The 17,600-nt window shown below is 33.6% G+C and overlaps 2 protein-coding genes across 4 annotated transcripts; both read right to left on the reverse strand.

Moving 5' to 3' along the window:
- Nucleotides 1-4,191: 4,191 nt before the first annotated feature.
- Nucleotides 4,192-5,640, reverse strand: LOC142536892 (putative aspartic proteinase GIP2). Its single transcript, XM_075642286.1, has one exon. The coding sequence runs from the start codon at nt 5,592-5,594 to the stop codon at nt 4,302-4,304; it is 1,293 nt and encodes a 430-aa protein (XP_075498401.1). The 5' UTR covers nt 5,595-5,640; the 3' UTR covers nt 4,192-4,301.
- A 3,616-nt stretch (nt 5,641-9,256) lies between these two features.
- On the reverse strand, nt 9,257-15,705 carry LOC142536893 (diacylglycerol kinase 2-like). Of its 3 annotated transcripts, XM_075642289.1 has the most exons (9): nt 15,445-15,705; nt 13,432-14,414; nt 13,223-13,320; nt 11,711-12,086; nt 11,409-11,485; nt 11,208-11,327; nt 10,960-11,124; nt 10,187-10,324; nt 9,257-9,687 (listed from the first exon to the last, which is right to left on the reverse strand). In XM_075642289.1, exons 2-9 carry the CDS (start codon nt 14,330-14,332, stop codon nt 9,532-9,534), a joined length of 2,031 nt encoding a protein of 676 aa, XP_075498404.1. In that variant the 5' UTR covers nt 14,333-14,414; nt 15,445-15,705; the 3' UTR covers nt 9,257-9,531. The 3 variants fall into 3 exon arrangements, with proteins under 3 accessions (XP_075498404.1, XP_075498402.1, XP_075498403.1); XM_075642287.1 differs by having other exon boundaries at nt 13,223-14,414; XM_075642288.1 differs by having other exon boundaries at nt 13,223-14,522.
- Between the last annotated feature and the right edge of the window lie 1,895 nt (nt 15,706-17,600).

Raw genomic sequence — 17,600 nt, forward strand, 5'->3', positions numbered from 1 at the left:
ATGAATTTTACTTAGGGATGACAACAAATCTGCCCTCGTCTCGTCCCATTGTCATCCATGAATTTTATTTAGTATGAATAGTTTGTACCACAAACCCGCCCTCATCCCATTCCATTGTCATCCCTAATTTTACTCTTTAAAACCATTTCAATAATTTTAATAATTTTTAAAATTTAAACGATAACAAAGAGCCTATTCAAATAAGTTTTTATTTTTCAGTTTAAATTTTCAAAATAATTCAAATAAAAATAAATAAATAAATATTACCCAATGAGTAAAGAAGCATGCCTTTTCAAGGCTCTCTCGTTTGACTTAGGTGCAGTGGCAAAGACATTAATTGCAATTCCACATCTTTATGTAATTTAAATAAATAAATATTCTTCTCCTCGTTGGGCGAGCAATCTCTCACCGGTTCCCCATCCTCCGCTCCCGCCGACAGCAAAAGCATCATCACGCGATTTCGACGGCCCAGATCATGACTTCCATAATCGCCGTCTTTTTTCGAAACGTGCTTCTTGGAAGCCCACTGTTGCTCTCACACCTGCCCACATATAAACCATTCGGGTAAATTGTTTTTGTCTCTCACTTTTTCCACTCCCAATTTTTATCATTGCTTCATCCTTTTATAAACACCAAATCTTCTTTGACATTAAAGTAACAAAACGGGAAGTTTTCATGACCCTCGATCGTATCAATCTCTAGTGTCGAACTGATATATTGGATAATGCATTTTTTTTAAAAAAAAATATCTTTCATGCATAACATAAATCCTACTTCTTCATTTCAAGAAAACAACAATATAAAAAGGGAAACACATTGAATAGTGTAGGGCATTTGACAGTACACAAGGAGTTGAAAAGTAAGGTGTAGAAAGGAAGCTAAAGATAATAAGGTAATGATGAAAGAATCGCATTTATGAGATTAGAGGCTTGTGTCTCTCTGATACACATCAGCCCCCCCTATGTTTTTCTCGTGTAAAGCGCATTTTTATATTATTGCCATCTCTTTGTCTTGTTCTGTGTGTTTGACTGTAGTATTCATTTGCAAATTCAAAATCAAAGCAAGAAACAGGCTTGCCCAGTTGACTGGAAACAACAACAGGTAATGCTGATGAGTCTTTTACAAGTCATATATATAGCCAGCCAGCCAGCTTGCATCGGAAATGAAAGCAATAAAGTTTTAATCAGTTAGTTTTGTAATAACTTCGATGTTTTTACGGGAATTCTTTTAACTTTTTCTTGCATTTAATTAAGATGCATTTTTTTAAACAACGAAAAATAATAATAATATTGAAGGAATCCCATTTGCAGAGATCAATTTTAAGGATCAACATTTGAATCATAAGTGCAATTAGATTGTTGAGTCAGTTCCTGTTGGTATGTGTGTCTCTGAGACTGTTTGTGAAGACTGCACTCCTCTTCTTTCAACACAGTAATTTTGGAGTATGTATTCAAAAGCCAAACATTCTTTGCGTACAGATAGCTCTTTAATTTATATATATATTAGGTATTTTGAAGACAAATAAAGTCTAAGAAAATTAATAAAGGAGAATCAAATGTGCTTGAATTTATATGAAGTCGTGGTGGCGCTTTTGTTTTATGGTTTCTTGGAAATCGTTAACCTATAAATACTTGTTCTATTTCGAGTTTGAATAAATATTTCGAGTTTGCTACGTACTGTACGTGATATATAGAAAATGGATATTAGTTGTTGTCTAATATTTTATCTCACATTAATATCTCAAATTTTTTGGAATACATATCGAGTTCGAAAGTCAATTGTAATAGAATTTTTTCTCAAATAAAAAAAAATTATTCCGTATCGTTCGGCCAACACATTTATGCAAGGAATAGACTCGATAGGACGAAAACTTGTATACATTAAATAAACCTAATGTTATTTATATTTTTTGAATATTTATATTTTTCGAAAGATATATATTGAATTTCCAAAAAAAAATATCTTATGAGCAAACTTCATAATTTCGCAAAACAATAGGAGTAGGTCTCATCGTGAGACGGTCTCACATATATTTATCTTTGAGACAAGTCAACCCTACCGATATTCACAATAAAAAGTAATACTCTTAGCATAAAAAGTAATATTTTTTCATGGATGACCCAAATAAGAGACTCATCTCACAAAATACGACACATGAGATCGTCTCACACAACTTTTTGGCAAACAATAGTTAGGTGTGCATGAAAAAGGTCAGACAGCACTTTTACTTCAATTGAGTTAGCATTTATTTTTCTTCGTGATGCTTAATATTGGACCATGACAAACGTTATCGAAACAAAATTCAAAACATAAATGTAGTAAAAAAAAATTCTCTAAATGTCAAACTTGTCTATATTAGAATTTAACCCCACCCCAAAAAAAAAAAATTAAAATAATTTCCGACCCTTGTAAATTCTATATATAAAGAGATGGGTTGTAGGGTTTTCATGTAGAAAATGATGGGCGTTGGGGGGGAGTGTTGGCTGGCTCGAGGCTGCTTCAGAGTGATGTATATATTAGATGATTCCGATCGATGAAATATCAAACGATGAATTCTCTGAAATGCTTCGGACCAGGCTTCATTCCCCTCAAAACATATGTTAATTTATCGGTGTTGTACATGCAGTACTCGATCACACACACACGCACATGAAGAAGGGGATTTGCTGGTTTGTTCGTGAGTTTTAAGGTTGAGTGGGACGTTGTCTGGCTCGAGGTCATGGAGGTGATCTATGTATGCGTTGTTGGAAAATCTAAATGATTCTCGGACCAGGCTTCGTTCCCCCCAACCAGTACTTGCTATGGCTTCTTCTAAATCTGGCTGCCGAACGATCGAGCAAGTAATGACGTTTCTTCTCCAATCTTCACACACAGTGATACACACTTTTGTGCGCGTTTCTCAGAAATTGCGTTTGTTGTCTTCGATATCTAAGCCTAATTCATATATCTATATCAGATTGTTTCTTCCGTCATTCTCAGTTAATTTTTTTTCCTAATTAACTACAAATATATCCATACACGCACAGCTCCTCCAGTGCGTGTGTTTGAATTTTTGTAATAGCTTCAGTTGTCTGAGCTTCATATTTTTTTTTTATGTAATTATATTATATATCACTTACACATTACAATTACACAAGGAAAAAAGTGAATTAAGTATCAATTTCGTATGATAAAATAACTTAAAGAAACCTTAATTACAATAGCTATGCTTGTTCAATTTGTTAAAAAAAAAAATTTCCCCCACATAATTTGGACAATCAATCATTTTTTGATTGATTAACAGTTAATTTTTTTGAAATGATCATTTGATTAGGTTGTATTATAATTATCCTATGATTAAAGATGACGTGTTTATCTGACACATTTATCAGGAAAAGATATGTAAAAGGGTAACACCAATTTAATGTTTTTCCTCAGTGAACTGTTGTTTTCAGCTGATACATTAATGCAGTACACTAAAATAGACAGATCGATAGATTAGACTAGATACATGTCAACTTCCATTGCAGACTACCTAGGCTAAGGCTTAGCTCCTCACATAGATTTACTTTGTTGGGATTTGCATATTTTTCCTCGAGTTAGTCTCCAAATTTGAAATCTGAGTCCTGACACAATTTTCTTTTACGACGAATAGTTTAATCAAATTTTGAAATCGTGTTTACCATGTTTCACCAATTTAGTTAAATTCACAGTAAAATATATGAAAGTAGAGAGATCCATATTAAATGCAATAAATCTTTAATTTCACAGAAGTGTCGATTGCAGGTACTCTGACCACAGCAGTGGTATTTATCAGTAGTGTGGGTGTATCCTTTCATTCATCACCGATTATATATATTATCTTCTTCCAAGAAAATGATTTATATATATACTAATTCTGTGCAAGTAAAATGAGATTTCTTGGCTAGCAATGAAAAGGTTCTTCCACATAAAAGAAAATGACATCAACATGGGCTTTGGATTATTGCCTTTTCCAATTATTAAAAAGACAAACCCAAGAAGTAAGCCTTTATCCACTTAAATTTAATAGGCCTTCATACTTAGTGAGATAAAACTTTTATTTTTAGAAAATAATAAATAGACATTAAATTTGAATTTTTTCAATCTACAATGATTAAAACTTAGCTGCATCTCGTTTGACTTTAGCATTAAAAGAACAAGAAACAGATGAACAATACCGAACTCAAGCCATATTCCAACTCAATCTATTCATATTTCAAACATGAAACACCATTTATTCCTTGGTTTTACAAGAACTACTTGTTATTTATTATCCATTCGATCAAATTCATCCATCCAATCTAGGAAGCCCCGAACTGGGAACAGCTTGTACCAAGCGCCAGCAGTGAAGAACTGAACCTGAGCTTCGAGGAAGCAACATCGAACTCAAGAAGATAATCCTGCATTTGGTATCCTCCCAGAACTATAGAAGTAAATGGATCCACCCCTCCATCCAAAAATGCGAGGCACGTGACGTCGTTGTTTACTTTAACCATCGAATTTGACCCCAAAAATCTCCAGAAAACACTGGTTGTATCCAGCACAAAGTCAATATTCGGAACATCGGGCCCTGTCTTGGTGTTTATGATCGTCTTTGAATCAAAACAGGCCCCGAAAGGAGATACCGAAGCGACCCTTTTTATGTTTTTCGATGCAGCAGCTGCAACAAATCCGTTAACCAGGGCCCTATAAATTGACCTGTGGAGAATTGTGTAGTGCCTCACGGTTCGGAGATTTGTGCCGCCGGTACCCGTTCTCTTGTTGATCGAAAGCAAAGTGTTGTTGAGTGAAAGAGCCTTGTTTCCAACTTTGATGGATTTCACGTTTATGAAATATTCAACTGATAAGTTCCCGATTCGCTCATTCATATCTGTGCTGACAGGATTTCTTATCAGGGATGTTGTGGTAAGCTTCTTAGATATTACTTCAAACGGGCTGTTGTAATTCCCCTGTCCGACGATCAATTTCCCTTCGTTTCCAGTAGACGGAATGCAGAGTGCGAACTGCTGGCGAACTTTGAAAGCTGATGCGATCTGCGCCTGCAATGAAATCCTAGTCCTGCCTAATCCGACCAATCCCGCCGTCTGGCTAGCCAATTCGTCCCTGAGGACAGGATCAGAGAACTGAAAGGGGAAATCTTTCAAATCATACCTATCTCCACGAGTCGAAAACACGTGCAGTGTGTCCTGTCCGAGGCCGCTGTATCCCTGCGTGCCCGAAAACGGGTTGAGAGCGTAATCCGAGCACGTGTTGTTTGTGCACCCGGGAACCGGGGGAGACAAGAAACAGAAGACGCATCCAATCCCGTTGGCGATCCGACACTGCTGAGTGCCGCAGAGGATGGGGCGGTAGCCGGAAGCGGATTCGAAGTAATCGATAGAGTTGAACCATGCAAATTTCCCACCAAGATCAATGACCGTATTGAAAGTTGTGAAATTTGCACCTATTTGAATAGTGGTGTAGTATTGGTTTGTGGTGGCATCTTTCTTGATCGGGAAAGTGAAGGCCTTGGGTTTTGGAGGGGTTGCGCCATTTGTTAGCGAAGATGAAACAAACAAGCAGAAAATTAATACAGATAGATTTGAAGGAGACATTTTCTTGGACGATCGATTATGCGGAAACTCTGTTGATTTTCACATATTTATAGGGAAGTACATTACGTACAATTTGAATTGGAGTGTGATCCTTTCCTTTGACTAACGGGGATGGTTTGCCAGCCAATCATCGTTATCTTTAGAAGTCAAAAATGCCAGCTTTGCAAATTGCATTTGGGTCTTCCGCATAAAAAGAGTTTTCAGTTTTACTTTCTTTTGTTTGTTTCTTATACGAAGAGCTTCAATCTGATATCTTGATTCAAATTTGAGAACTTAATGTCAAAAAATTTATACTTCATCGAATTTTTTAAAAAAAACCGGTTTCAATGTTCGCACATTAAATTGGTAGGAAATTTCCATGATAAAAAAATCAAAAAATAAATTATTATGATTTTTGAAGGGGAAAAATAAATATTTTAAGCTAAAAATTTTACATTTTTCAAAATGACTAATGGATTGAAACAAACCTTTCCATTTCATTTAAATTTTGGCAAAAAACTTGTGTTAGACGGTTTCACGTGTCGTATTTTGTGAGACATATATCTTATTTGGGTCATCCATGAAAAAGTATTATTTTTTATGCTAAGAGTATTACTTTTTATTGTGAATATCGGTAAGATTGACACATCTCACAAATAAATATTTGTGAGACCGTCTCACAAGAGACCTACTCTTAAACTTTTGTAGCAAATATTAACTATCCTTTAATGCTCAAGTGTTGAATTGATTACAAGACTGAAAACATTATAGTCACATTAATAACGATTAAAATTATAAATACTCAATAATTTGGGGGTCGGTACGGCAATTTTCCTTATTCAACCTTCTAAGGTCAAAGTCAACGCTCAAAGCGTAAATCCAGTGGCTGTCACATTGGCTTTATCAAAACTAACTAGTAAGCCATCATATTATATACAGAAACGGAATATTATTTATATTTTATACATTATTGGGTCGGTGGGCATGTAAGTCAATACAGAGAGAATAAAATTTACATTAAACTATTGTATAATATACCTTTTTTAAAAAAAATACTTTGTAAATATACATGAAAATTATACTTTTTTATTCGAGTAACTCTTATAACATCGCCTCATGATTAATTTTTTATACGAATCTCTGACTCGACCTGATCTACGAAAAATATAATTTTTATTTAATATTTTTAATCATGCAAAATGTGGAGACTTTCTGCATCTGGAACACATACTTTAGTTATTTGAATATTCGAATATTATTTTTTATATAAAAAAGAAAATCGACGATTATATCTTAATCCTACGGCATTGATTGGGAACTATTTATGAAGTTTTTTAAAAATAATCAAGAAAAAAATAAGAAATATAATTCTAAATATTTGGCTTTGAATGTGTGCATAAAATTGTGGGCTTGAATAAGAGTTTATTTAAACTGTTAAATGTCATATTGCTTAATTATGTATGCTATTTCACTATATTTTACTTCTGTAAAACTAATATTGAAAAATAAATTTGTGATTTTAAACTTAATTTTTTTATTTTCTTGTCAAGTAGATTATTGCCAATTTTTTGTGGCAATCGAATTCCATCGTATTATGCTGGAGATTTCCTTAATTTATATTAGCATTATTATTATTGTTATGTATTTTTATGATTTAATATTATTATAATAACACACATACAGACAACGTATGGGATATAATTTCTTGGCCATCAAAGCTATCTAGATTTTGGATTTGACTTTATGATTTTGTGGTGTTAAAATCGGAATTTGATACTAATTGTTTCAAGTAACTTTTACAAGACAACGCAAAGAGCATTTTAGGTAATTTCATTAAAAAAAATGTGGAATGAGTGAGATTTTGGTTAATGATAAAGAATTCGATTTTTATATTAATATATTATTGGACGAGTTTGTCACCGGGTCTGGACTTCATATGAGGCCAAGAAAGCAATCGTCTCATGGCCCGGTCCTAGAGAGGACTTTTTATTTTATATATATATTTTGAGTTGATGGTCTGCTGAAATAAAAATTTGACTCAATATTTTAAAAAAAATATTAATTTGAATATTTTATGTTTATAATTGATCAAAATCGATATTCTCTTCAAGTTCGGTTTAAACAATTTAAACAATATCAAAAGATTTTTGGATATTTATTGAGTTTGGAGAAGTTAAAGAGTTAATTTTTAACTACCTTGCTGAATTATCAACAAATTTTTGAATATGCTATAATGTATAGAGAAATCGAATAATTTATTTTCGAATATTTATATTACTTATAAGATTTTGTTAATCTTATCAGTAACTGTTACATCAGCGAAAAGAAACTTATCGAAGTTGAAGTTAATAAAGATTTATCTTCATCAACAATGTCATAAAATAAATTAAATGAGCTAGCTATGTTGTTGCTTGACAAAGAAATAGTCCGACAACTAGATTATATAGATTTGATAAATATTTAGCCTCTAAAATAGTTATACAATTAGTATTTATGTAGTTATTTCAAATATTTATTGATTTATTTTTTTATGCAATATATTATTTTTGGTGTATTTATATATTTACCGACTGAACTTTACCGTTATTTATCGCAACAAGAGGGTTCATTTTTTTTAATTTTCGCTTCAAACACCATCAAATATAGGTACGGCTCTGCTTGTCACAAAGGACTTGTTGGTGTGATTTATTAGACCAACATGATTTGCAAACTATTGTATTATTTCGAGAGTTTATTCAATGCATACCGAAATATAGCGTCTGCGTGGTGCTTTTGATTTATTTGTAGCTAACTGCCGATAAATACTTTCTTTCGATTTACGCTAATTATTTTGTCGTGGACGTGGATTTCTATGAGAATAATTGATGCGGGTTTCTTTGAATTTTCTTTTCCAAATCGAGAAAGGTAACAAGGTCTTCACACTAATTATAGTGCACAAATCTGATGTGCTACATGATTGATATACGTGCAATAAATCGGAAATCATATTTTTTGAATGTAAAAAAATCCAAAAGGCTATTTTTTATTTAAATTAAAATCTTATTTATAAAATTCTCTAATCCGAAAAATCATTTAAAATGAATTTTGTTGCAAAAATTCACTCCGCCAAATTATTATATAAAAAAAAAACTCACCAGGTCAACCCTGTATTTTTTTTCTCTCTAAATTATAACTACAAACTATATTTAAAAGTACCGATATTTTGGCAGAATAATTTTTTTATAAAAAAATATGCCAAAATAATCATATGGCAATAAAAATGTATTTAAAATATTCTCATTTGATGTATTATAAAAAATGCACGCCTTCATGAAAAAATCTCCATATTCCAATTAAAGATTTTATATTCCTTCAAAGCTATTATTACTCCAAAAAACTCTTGTTAGACGGACTTATGTTGAGTCAATTTTGTAATATAAATACTCTATTTGGATCACTTATAAAAAGTATAATTTTTATTTCAAAAGTATTACTTTTTTATTGTAAATAGGGATAAAACTAATCCGTCTGACAAATATAAATATGCGAGACTTTATCGCAAAACCCTTATTAATCTTTCCACATGCCTAAAAAGCATTAACTTTTGAATGGTATATTTTAGTGTTTTACAATTACAATTGTGATATTATGATCCACTCTCTTTTAATACATAAATAAAAATGAAAATATTCCAATTCAAATAAAAAATATTTTTTTTTGTATCCAAACAAACAAAATTCCGATTAATATACATTGAACCTCGCTGTAACTTTTTATAATAGCCGCCTGCATGAACAGTAGTACCCAAAACATGGGGAATAACTAGCTGACACCAACTAGTTTGAGACTAGATATACTCTATAATGGATGTGTAATACTGGGTAGTTAATCAACTACCAACAAAGTCGTCACTACACATTTCTCGAGATCAAAATTTGATTCAGGGACAATTTTCGCAATCGTGTTCCAATGGAAGGAATCAAGAAAGATGAAGAGCAATATCTTGAAGAAGCAACTTCTTTTGAGACGCATTGATAACGCCTTTGCATTCTGCGTCGGCTAAAACATCGGTCATTATTGCAGCTGCGTGGCCTCTTGGTCCTTCTGTTCCTGATGCTCTCAGTAACATGAACACCTATACGAACGGCATTTCAGTCTTATAGCTGTACAGAAGAAATAACATAAAAGAAGCACTGGAGAAAAGTTGCGCTTGTTGAAAATCAGCAGAAATCCGAAAACATTACAATGCGTGGAGTTTCCAAAGATAGAGATAGGTGTTGAAAATGCAATCATGAAATCTCATTAAAACACTTGATTGAATTCGAACACCATGCCAAACTCAGTTGACTGACAGTTGCATAAATTCAACAGACCATATTATGAAAGAAAAGCATCTCAAATTCAGGACAACTCCGTCCATACTCTGGAAAATCGACACATATATATCAACCAAAGATGCTATGAAATAGAGAAATATGGTGGATGGATGTTTATAATCGTGGTTAATGCAGCAACATATTTCTCGTGGAACTTCTGATAGGCCACCGGTTTTTATTACTTGCTTGAGTGTGAGGCTAATTCAAGAAATGTCGGACACATGTTTCTACATTTATGTGGACAAGAACACTAAATACCTGTCCATGATGTGTTATTTCTAGACATCCAGGTTGCTGGATAAAAGGTTCCCCATCAATTTGCACAGGAAAAGGACGTGACAAGTGAATCCTTATGACTTCCCCTTGCGCTAGCCTTGTTGCTTGCGAAAGTCCAACCTACAAAACAGAGCTATAGATATGTAATCTCCCGCAAATCTGTCATGTAAAGAGCACATATATTATATGTTCCCATGCATAAATTAGTCCACGATAAATGTATATTTCAATCCACTCTAATCTAAGTGCAACCCAATTAAGTTTCATTTTCTAAAAAAGTTATGTATATATAGTATATGTCCCCTGTCCTTAAAAACAGGTAATATATAACATTTGTTGGCATCCGTGCATCCAAAAGAAAATCATGCAATATCTAGGGCATAAAAGGACATGTGTTTACAATTATTTTAATAAATTACGAGTGAAACCGAGTTACCTATACACACGCTAAAAGAAACAACATAATATGTTTCTTCCCAGGGTATCCATAACCATGGGGATGCATGTTCCTTCTGAGGAGGAAATATTTAGAAAGTTGGAATTTATATAGTCATTACTGACATTGATCAAGATAAACCATCAAATTAATCTGACGTACTGAACATATTTCAAAGTATTCAGCAGCAATGTAACTGAAAAGTGCATCAAGTAACCACAAAGAGAGCAGACCCACAGAAGACAAACATTATAGTGCGCAGAAAACAGTTTAACTCAAGTTTTTTTCAGGTTTCAAATAATTAAGAACAATCTTGAACCTGAAGCTTGCCAAGGTGCCATGATCCCGAAACACAAACAACTTCAAGCATTTTGTCATGCATTCCCTGCTGATAGAAATTGTCGTTGTGTTCATAATCATTTTGCCAAAGGTCAACTCCACCCATATAGCTGCCGATATTGAGCACAATCAAACCTTCAGCATCCTGAATTCACAAGAAAATTTAAGAAAATGAACTTAACATAAAGGAAAAATGAAAGGATGGACAGGCCTAGCAATATAGCATACCTTTGGTATCTGGATATCTTTCTGATCAACCTCGAGCCAGACTTGCCATGGCAAGTCGGCACAAGCTCTGTCCATCATATCCCTTGCACCTTCTCTTGCATACCTTAATTTATTTACAAACTGTTTCAAGATTCATGTTAGCATATTCCAGCGCAAGTATAAGCTTAAAGTACATGCAGATCGGGGGAATGAGCTTTGTACCTGACTATGGAACTTTTTGGGATTTTCTTCCCTGTTCGTGTGAAATTCATACGCAACCTTTGCATCACATCCGATACCTATAGAATAAATAGAAACCATGAATATCCAAAGTAAGAGATGTGCAAAAACCAATGTGCTATTTGAGAACTTAACCAATCTGTTTTGAGTGGTTCTGAAGACACTTATTTAACTATTACCCTTGTGTATTATACAGGAACTCAAAGAAACAGTGGGTAGGAACTCAGTCCCTCGAGAAACCAAATGAGACAAGTCTCTCCATCAGATTAAAATATGCAAATTACCTAAGTAATTCATCATAAACTTTGATTTCACTTCACAAGATTCCCCACCAATTTTGTCTTCTTTTATGTTGACTTTCCAGCAATCAAGCATTGTCACTGCTCCATGATCTATATCATGCAGAAAACTGCTCAAGCCACCTTGCCCCTCTATGACTGAAAAACCTCCACCCCATTGCAGGACTCTTGACAAATCATTTCCAGTTCCTAAAGGAAGAATGGCAACAGGTGGAGGTGACCTAAAATTGTTCCTCTCAATTGCGTTAAGAACCCAGGCAACTGTTCCGTCTCCACCACAGACCAAAACTCTAAAGTTCTGCACATTTCTAAATAGTTCCAAACCAGCCTCAAGAGCTTGTGATGAGCTGAGTTCAATTACCTGTGAAAGACCATCACCGAGCATAAGTCAAGAAGTCATATACATAACAAAGGGCTTGACATGAAACATGCAAAAAGAAGAGGTTGCAAGTATCACAGATAGATGGGATTTGAAACTTTCAGAAGGTTATAAGTGAAAGACACCAGTGTAAACTCCACTCTTTTGAAAATCAAGAAAAGGAAATTGGAACTATAGTAGGAAGTATAAGAAAGAATGACAGTGTTGTATCAAATAAAAACACTTAGCTGAAACAAAAGAAACACCGATGAAAAAAATGTTTGTAAACCTAGAGCTCAGAAGTCGCACAATTGGAGCACTTTATAATATATTTCCCATGAAAAGAAGCACTTGTTTGCATGGAACCTTTTTAAGTCGGGTATGCCTTGCTTAGAAGAAACTAAAAATTAACACAGAGAATATGTCAAATAGTGTAAATACAGCCTATCCAACAATTTATCCAAGACCCACCTACGATGCTGCTCCTTTCTTTTTCCCTAAAGAACTATAAAAAACATAAACCGATCTTCTCCAAAATAATCAAGTAAAAAGAAGATTAACCGATAATATACAATGAGTTTCCTGTCTTAGCAACAATGGAATCATTATTTGAAACTAAAGTACTTGCTGTACTGAGCTCAAAGCCTTAAACTTGCTGCTAAAAGTGAAACGGCTTGTGAAGTTCCAAGTCTCTAACTTAATATGTTGCCCGCAAAAATGTAAGTGGAGTGCAACTAACACCATCGCTCATTCATTTAATTTGATGTGAATCACACTCGACAGAATATGAATAAACTCAATATTTAAAGAAATGATGTTTTATTTGCCTCTGCATGGTCATTATGAGCTAAAACAGTGATGGGAATTCTTTTAAAGAATATTATGCGAACTTGTCAGCTAATTATAACAATGAATTGAGTAAAATTTGAAGATGACTTAGAGCACGTTCTCGAGGTCACACGCATAATATGATGACAAAAAAGATGCTGTGTATATATGAAAGCGCGATGGACCCCGTTTAAGTTCCACTGGGATGAAAATATGAACAAGCAGAGCTCAACTCCGATACATACTATTTCTATACCAATGAATGTAGATATAGAAAACATGAAAAACGTATTAAATAATTAAGCTTTTACCTGTACAGGGTTCAATAGCATATTCAATCTTCTCCGCAGGATTGGCCCATTTTGGGCACCACTCTTGGCATTAATGAAGACCAAAAGAGGTCTGGCGTCTGAGGGCAAGTCCACAAGCGTCCACTTCTTACATTTGCCACAAAGAGAAATCTCATTTTTCTTATTGGCCAACCCATTGAGAGTACCTTTCTTGCTAAGTAGTTTGTTACCCTTCAAATAATGATCATTGCCTTTTCCACAATTAGAAATCTTGAAATCAACAATACCGTCAAGAACATATTGAAGCGTTCTCTTGGCAGAAGAACTTTCTGATACCTTGCCATTGCTACGGCAATTACTTCCTTGTTTGTTGCGATGTCTCTTTCTTCTAATATGCCCACGAACTGAAGAAGCAATTGTTTCATCTGTAACAAAACTTAACCTCTCATTTTCACCATCTTTCACGCAAAGAGGAGAAAGAATCAATCTTCTTAGAGAACCTAGATCACATACATCACTAGACTCTTCAGACATCTTAACTTGACACTGAACATGTATGAGACGCTGACACCATAAGCAATGCCATGCTGGAGATGAATTAATGAAAGGGATGCCGCAAGGTTCGTCACAGTAAGAACAAAAAGCATTCATCTCAGGGTTATCATCCAGATTAATCCATCTTTCTGACCAATGATGTTGTAATTCGCTACTACCAAATTGGGCCACACATTTACAATCTGTTGCTGCAAACTGAGAACAACAAAAATGAACTGCAACACCACAAACAGAACATCGATGTATTGGAGAACTTGGTGTGGCTTTCATTCCTAAGGACTGTGGGGACACTAGAGAATTTAAGCAAACACAGCATGTTGACGGTTCTCCGCCACAAGCAAAATCTTCCAACCATGTATGATGTGATAAGGGTATTTTAAGTTTCTTCCATGCTTGTTTCTTTGCTTTGGCAGCAGCTTTAAGCCAGTTGAGAGATGTTTTTCTCTCCCATTTCAGGAATGCGTATATAAGAGCAAAAAGTCCAAAGGAGCCAGTAATTAGCCATCCAAAAATACAGCCAGCATCCAGGCTCGAATAGGCCAACAACCTTAAAAGAGGAATACTGAAGTCATTCATTTTGAATGAACAAACTTGATTATTGAACTCTCATGCTAGGGACTTCAAAGCTTGATGACAAGAAAAACTCTGTGGAAAGAACCTGACAAGTGCAAAGTGCGATAATGTAAAGCCTAAAGAACCAAGAAATGTCTACAGCACGCCGAAGGAAAAAACGCGATATAGTAAAGAAAAATGACATTGTCGGCAGCTGCAAGAAGAAGAACAACTCAATCGGTACAACATATAATCATATATATTACATACAAGAAAATATAATGGTTTGCAGCAACTATTCCGGGAAAATTTTCAAAAAACATCAAATTTTGCATTCAAGAAGATGATTATAATCCAAAGAATACTGAAGCTTCTTTACTAGGTAATCGCAATCCAAACAAGAAGAAATGATTCTGAGATGCAGTAGGACCTTGACCGTAGATTGACTTGCAATTCTCACTGATAGGATTTTTATAGTTAAGCATACTTAATGGGCAAATTGTCTACGATGTAAACACTCAAAGGAGCTGGCAAAATACAGCATATTTTAAATTCATTAGTGAATAATTATCCTTCAAAACATATAAAACAGCTCATAACCTCGCCCATAAATGAGAAAGGTAAGATTTATCAACGGCAGTACTGATCTAAATTACAAGCATTTCCAGCAACTATCAACTGCCAATGAATTTCACCAGAACATATTTGAGGCTTCGTTTTAAAATTTCACGCATGAACAAGTCCAAAGAACAATTTGAAAAATATCAATGTCTTCTTGGCATTTAAGTCACCTGGCCAGAAGATATAGACGAGTTTAAATTGCAGTGATCACGGCAAGAGTTGGGAAAAGAATTTGGCCTAAACCAGTTCCTACCATAAACCCCGAAATAAAAACGCAAACTAGGCCTACATTAACACACTCCACGCACCTCGGGGATCAAACTTAAAACATGAGCAAACATGATCAAGGATCATGCCAAATAAATGTCATACCATCAAATTAAACACAAACAACAAACTACCAATCACAGATCGTCTACAGAAAGAATAAACACAGATGCAAAATCACATGAAACCCAGATGGAAAGCCAGCGGAAATTTTTTTTTAAAAAAAAAGAAAAAGTAAAAGAAAAAACCTTTAGACAGAAAGCTGGTAAAAGGATGGACCACGAACGTAGAAACCCAGAATGACTTCAACAAGAGGAGAACTGAAATCAATAGTTTTACGGGTGGAGATCTGAGATAATATTAAATATATAATATGAAATCTTGTTTAAATAAGGTAATGCGAAAGGAGTTGATTGTGTGGAGATTGGAGAAATTTTTCGAGGGGAAAAAGGAAAGAAGGGTGGCGGGATTTTCATACGCTAAAAACACGGCGGGCCCTTTGGAGAGTATCGAAGGGGTGCGCTGGACTAGTAATACAAATAGGACTTTACAAGCGTCGGGTGTTGTGAGAAAGTACCTTTTTGCCCTCGAAATAGCATGTGCCACGTAATATGTTTAATTAATTTATTTATATATTGTGCACTCACAGTGAGTGCATAGATTAGTGTGGTATGCAATATTTAAGATTGGTTTTAGTTTAGATATATTTTGCGATATACCAAAAAATCCATTTCAAATTCGAACAAATTTTTTTTACCAAATAAAAATATATTTTACTAAGTGAGGTGTATTCAATTCAGATTTTTGATTACTTTTAATGATTTTTTAAAATAATAGATTTTTATGGATTTGATAGATTTTTATTGACTTTTACATAATCTCACATATTTATAAACAGATTTATGTGGATTCATGTCAATCTTTTTGCATGATTTTTATAGAATTTTGTGATTTTTTTAAAATTTAAAAAATTTGTACTTAATTATAAAATATTATTTTTTATTAATTTTTTTGAACCAATAATTAATTAACATATATAACATATTCAGTTTGAAATAATTTTTCAATATTTATATTAATAAGTGAATTTACGCATGCTTGTAAATTTTTTAAAATACATCAATTGATTAATATGTAACTTTGTTTTTAAATTGATAATATAAATGTGAAAAGAATATTTGTGTGAATATAATTTTGTATAAAAATATCATAGCTTACATATTAATTGAAATTGACAATGCTAAAAAGAATTTAAAAAATCATGGTTATTGCGAGGCTATTCAATTATTAAGAATTAAGCGATATTTTTTTAGACCATCTTTTATTATTATTGCATATTACATTAATTTGTATAAATCATAAATTAAAAAGCACAAAATCAATTATGGAATTCAAAATTTTCTATGATATTAAAATAAAAATTATTAAATGAACAATCAACCAAAAAATAAAAAATTAAAAAAGAAATATGAAAATATATATATACTTCCAAAATTTGAGAGAGTGATAGTCTGATAGAGATAGATGAGAGGAGAGAAAATAAGAAAAGAGATAGATGTGAAGCGTCAGAGAAAGAAATAAATAGCTTGTGTATGAGTTAGAAATTTTAAAAATCCATCCAAATCTTTGGATTGAACCTATGCTTTAATGTTTTTATGTTGATGAATTCCATGAAGTTATTAAAAGTCTATTGAAAATTTGAATACCTTAGACTTTTATAGAGTTTTTGTCACGCCCCGTGTCCGAAGCGTCGGTGACATCCGGCATTGTTTAACAATTTCTTGAAAACAATTAAGCCTCGTATCGAAATGCCAAAAACCAGTCTTTTTCATAATTAAAACATTGTCTTTACATTGACAATAGAATAAAATACATCAGACTTGCAAATGCGGAAACTAAACAAAAGGAAAACAAAGTCTTGATTTCTTGTATCTTTCTCATCGGCTACCATCTTCAGAAGGCTTCTTGATCCTCCTCATTCAGTTGTTCTTCATTTTAATCTGTAATTTGTAAGGGGTGAGTGTTTTGGGAAACACTCAGCAAGTGGGGGGGTCGATCGATTTCCAAATATACATATAGAACATAAGTCTTTAAAACAATTCTTTAACAATCTTTCAAATCTTACTACTTAACTTATGATAACAGAAACGAACATGAGACAGATATTTCAGAACGAAACAGATTCCTCAGAACAGATCATATCAGAACAAACAAAACACTGTTATTCATCTCATTTTCATGGTCAAATTGTTCCCAATATGTTACTCCTCTAAGGGGTAAGGCCAGAAATGATTTTCTACCCACCATTGGGAGCCACACAGAAATGGTTTCTACCCACCATTGGGGGCCAAACAGAATCACAATTCTCGTCCCATTTCCAATTGACTCGTAACAGTGTAACAAA

This window comes from Primulina tabacum, chromosome 2 (assembly GCF_025594145.1).
Source record: "Primulina tabacum isolate GXHZ01 chromosome 2, ASM2559414v2, whole genome shotgun sequence".
Classification (NCBI taxonomy): domain Eukaryota; kingdom Viridiplantae; phylum Streptophyta; class Magnoliopsida; order Lamiales; family Gesneriaceae; genus Primulina; species Primulina tabacum.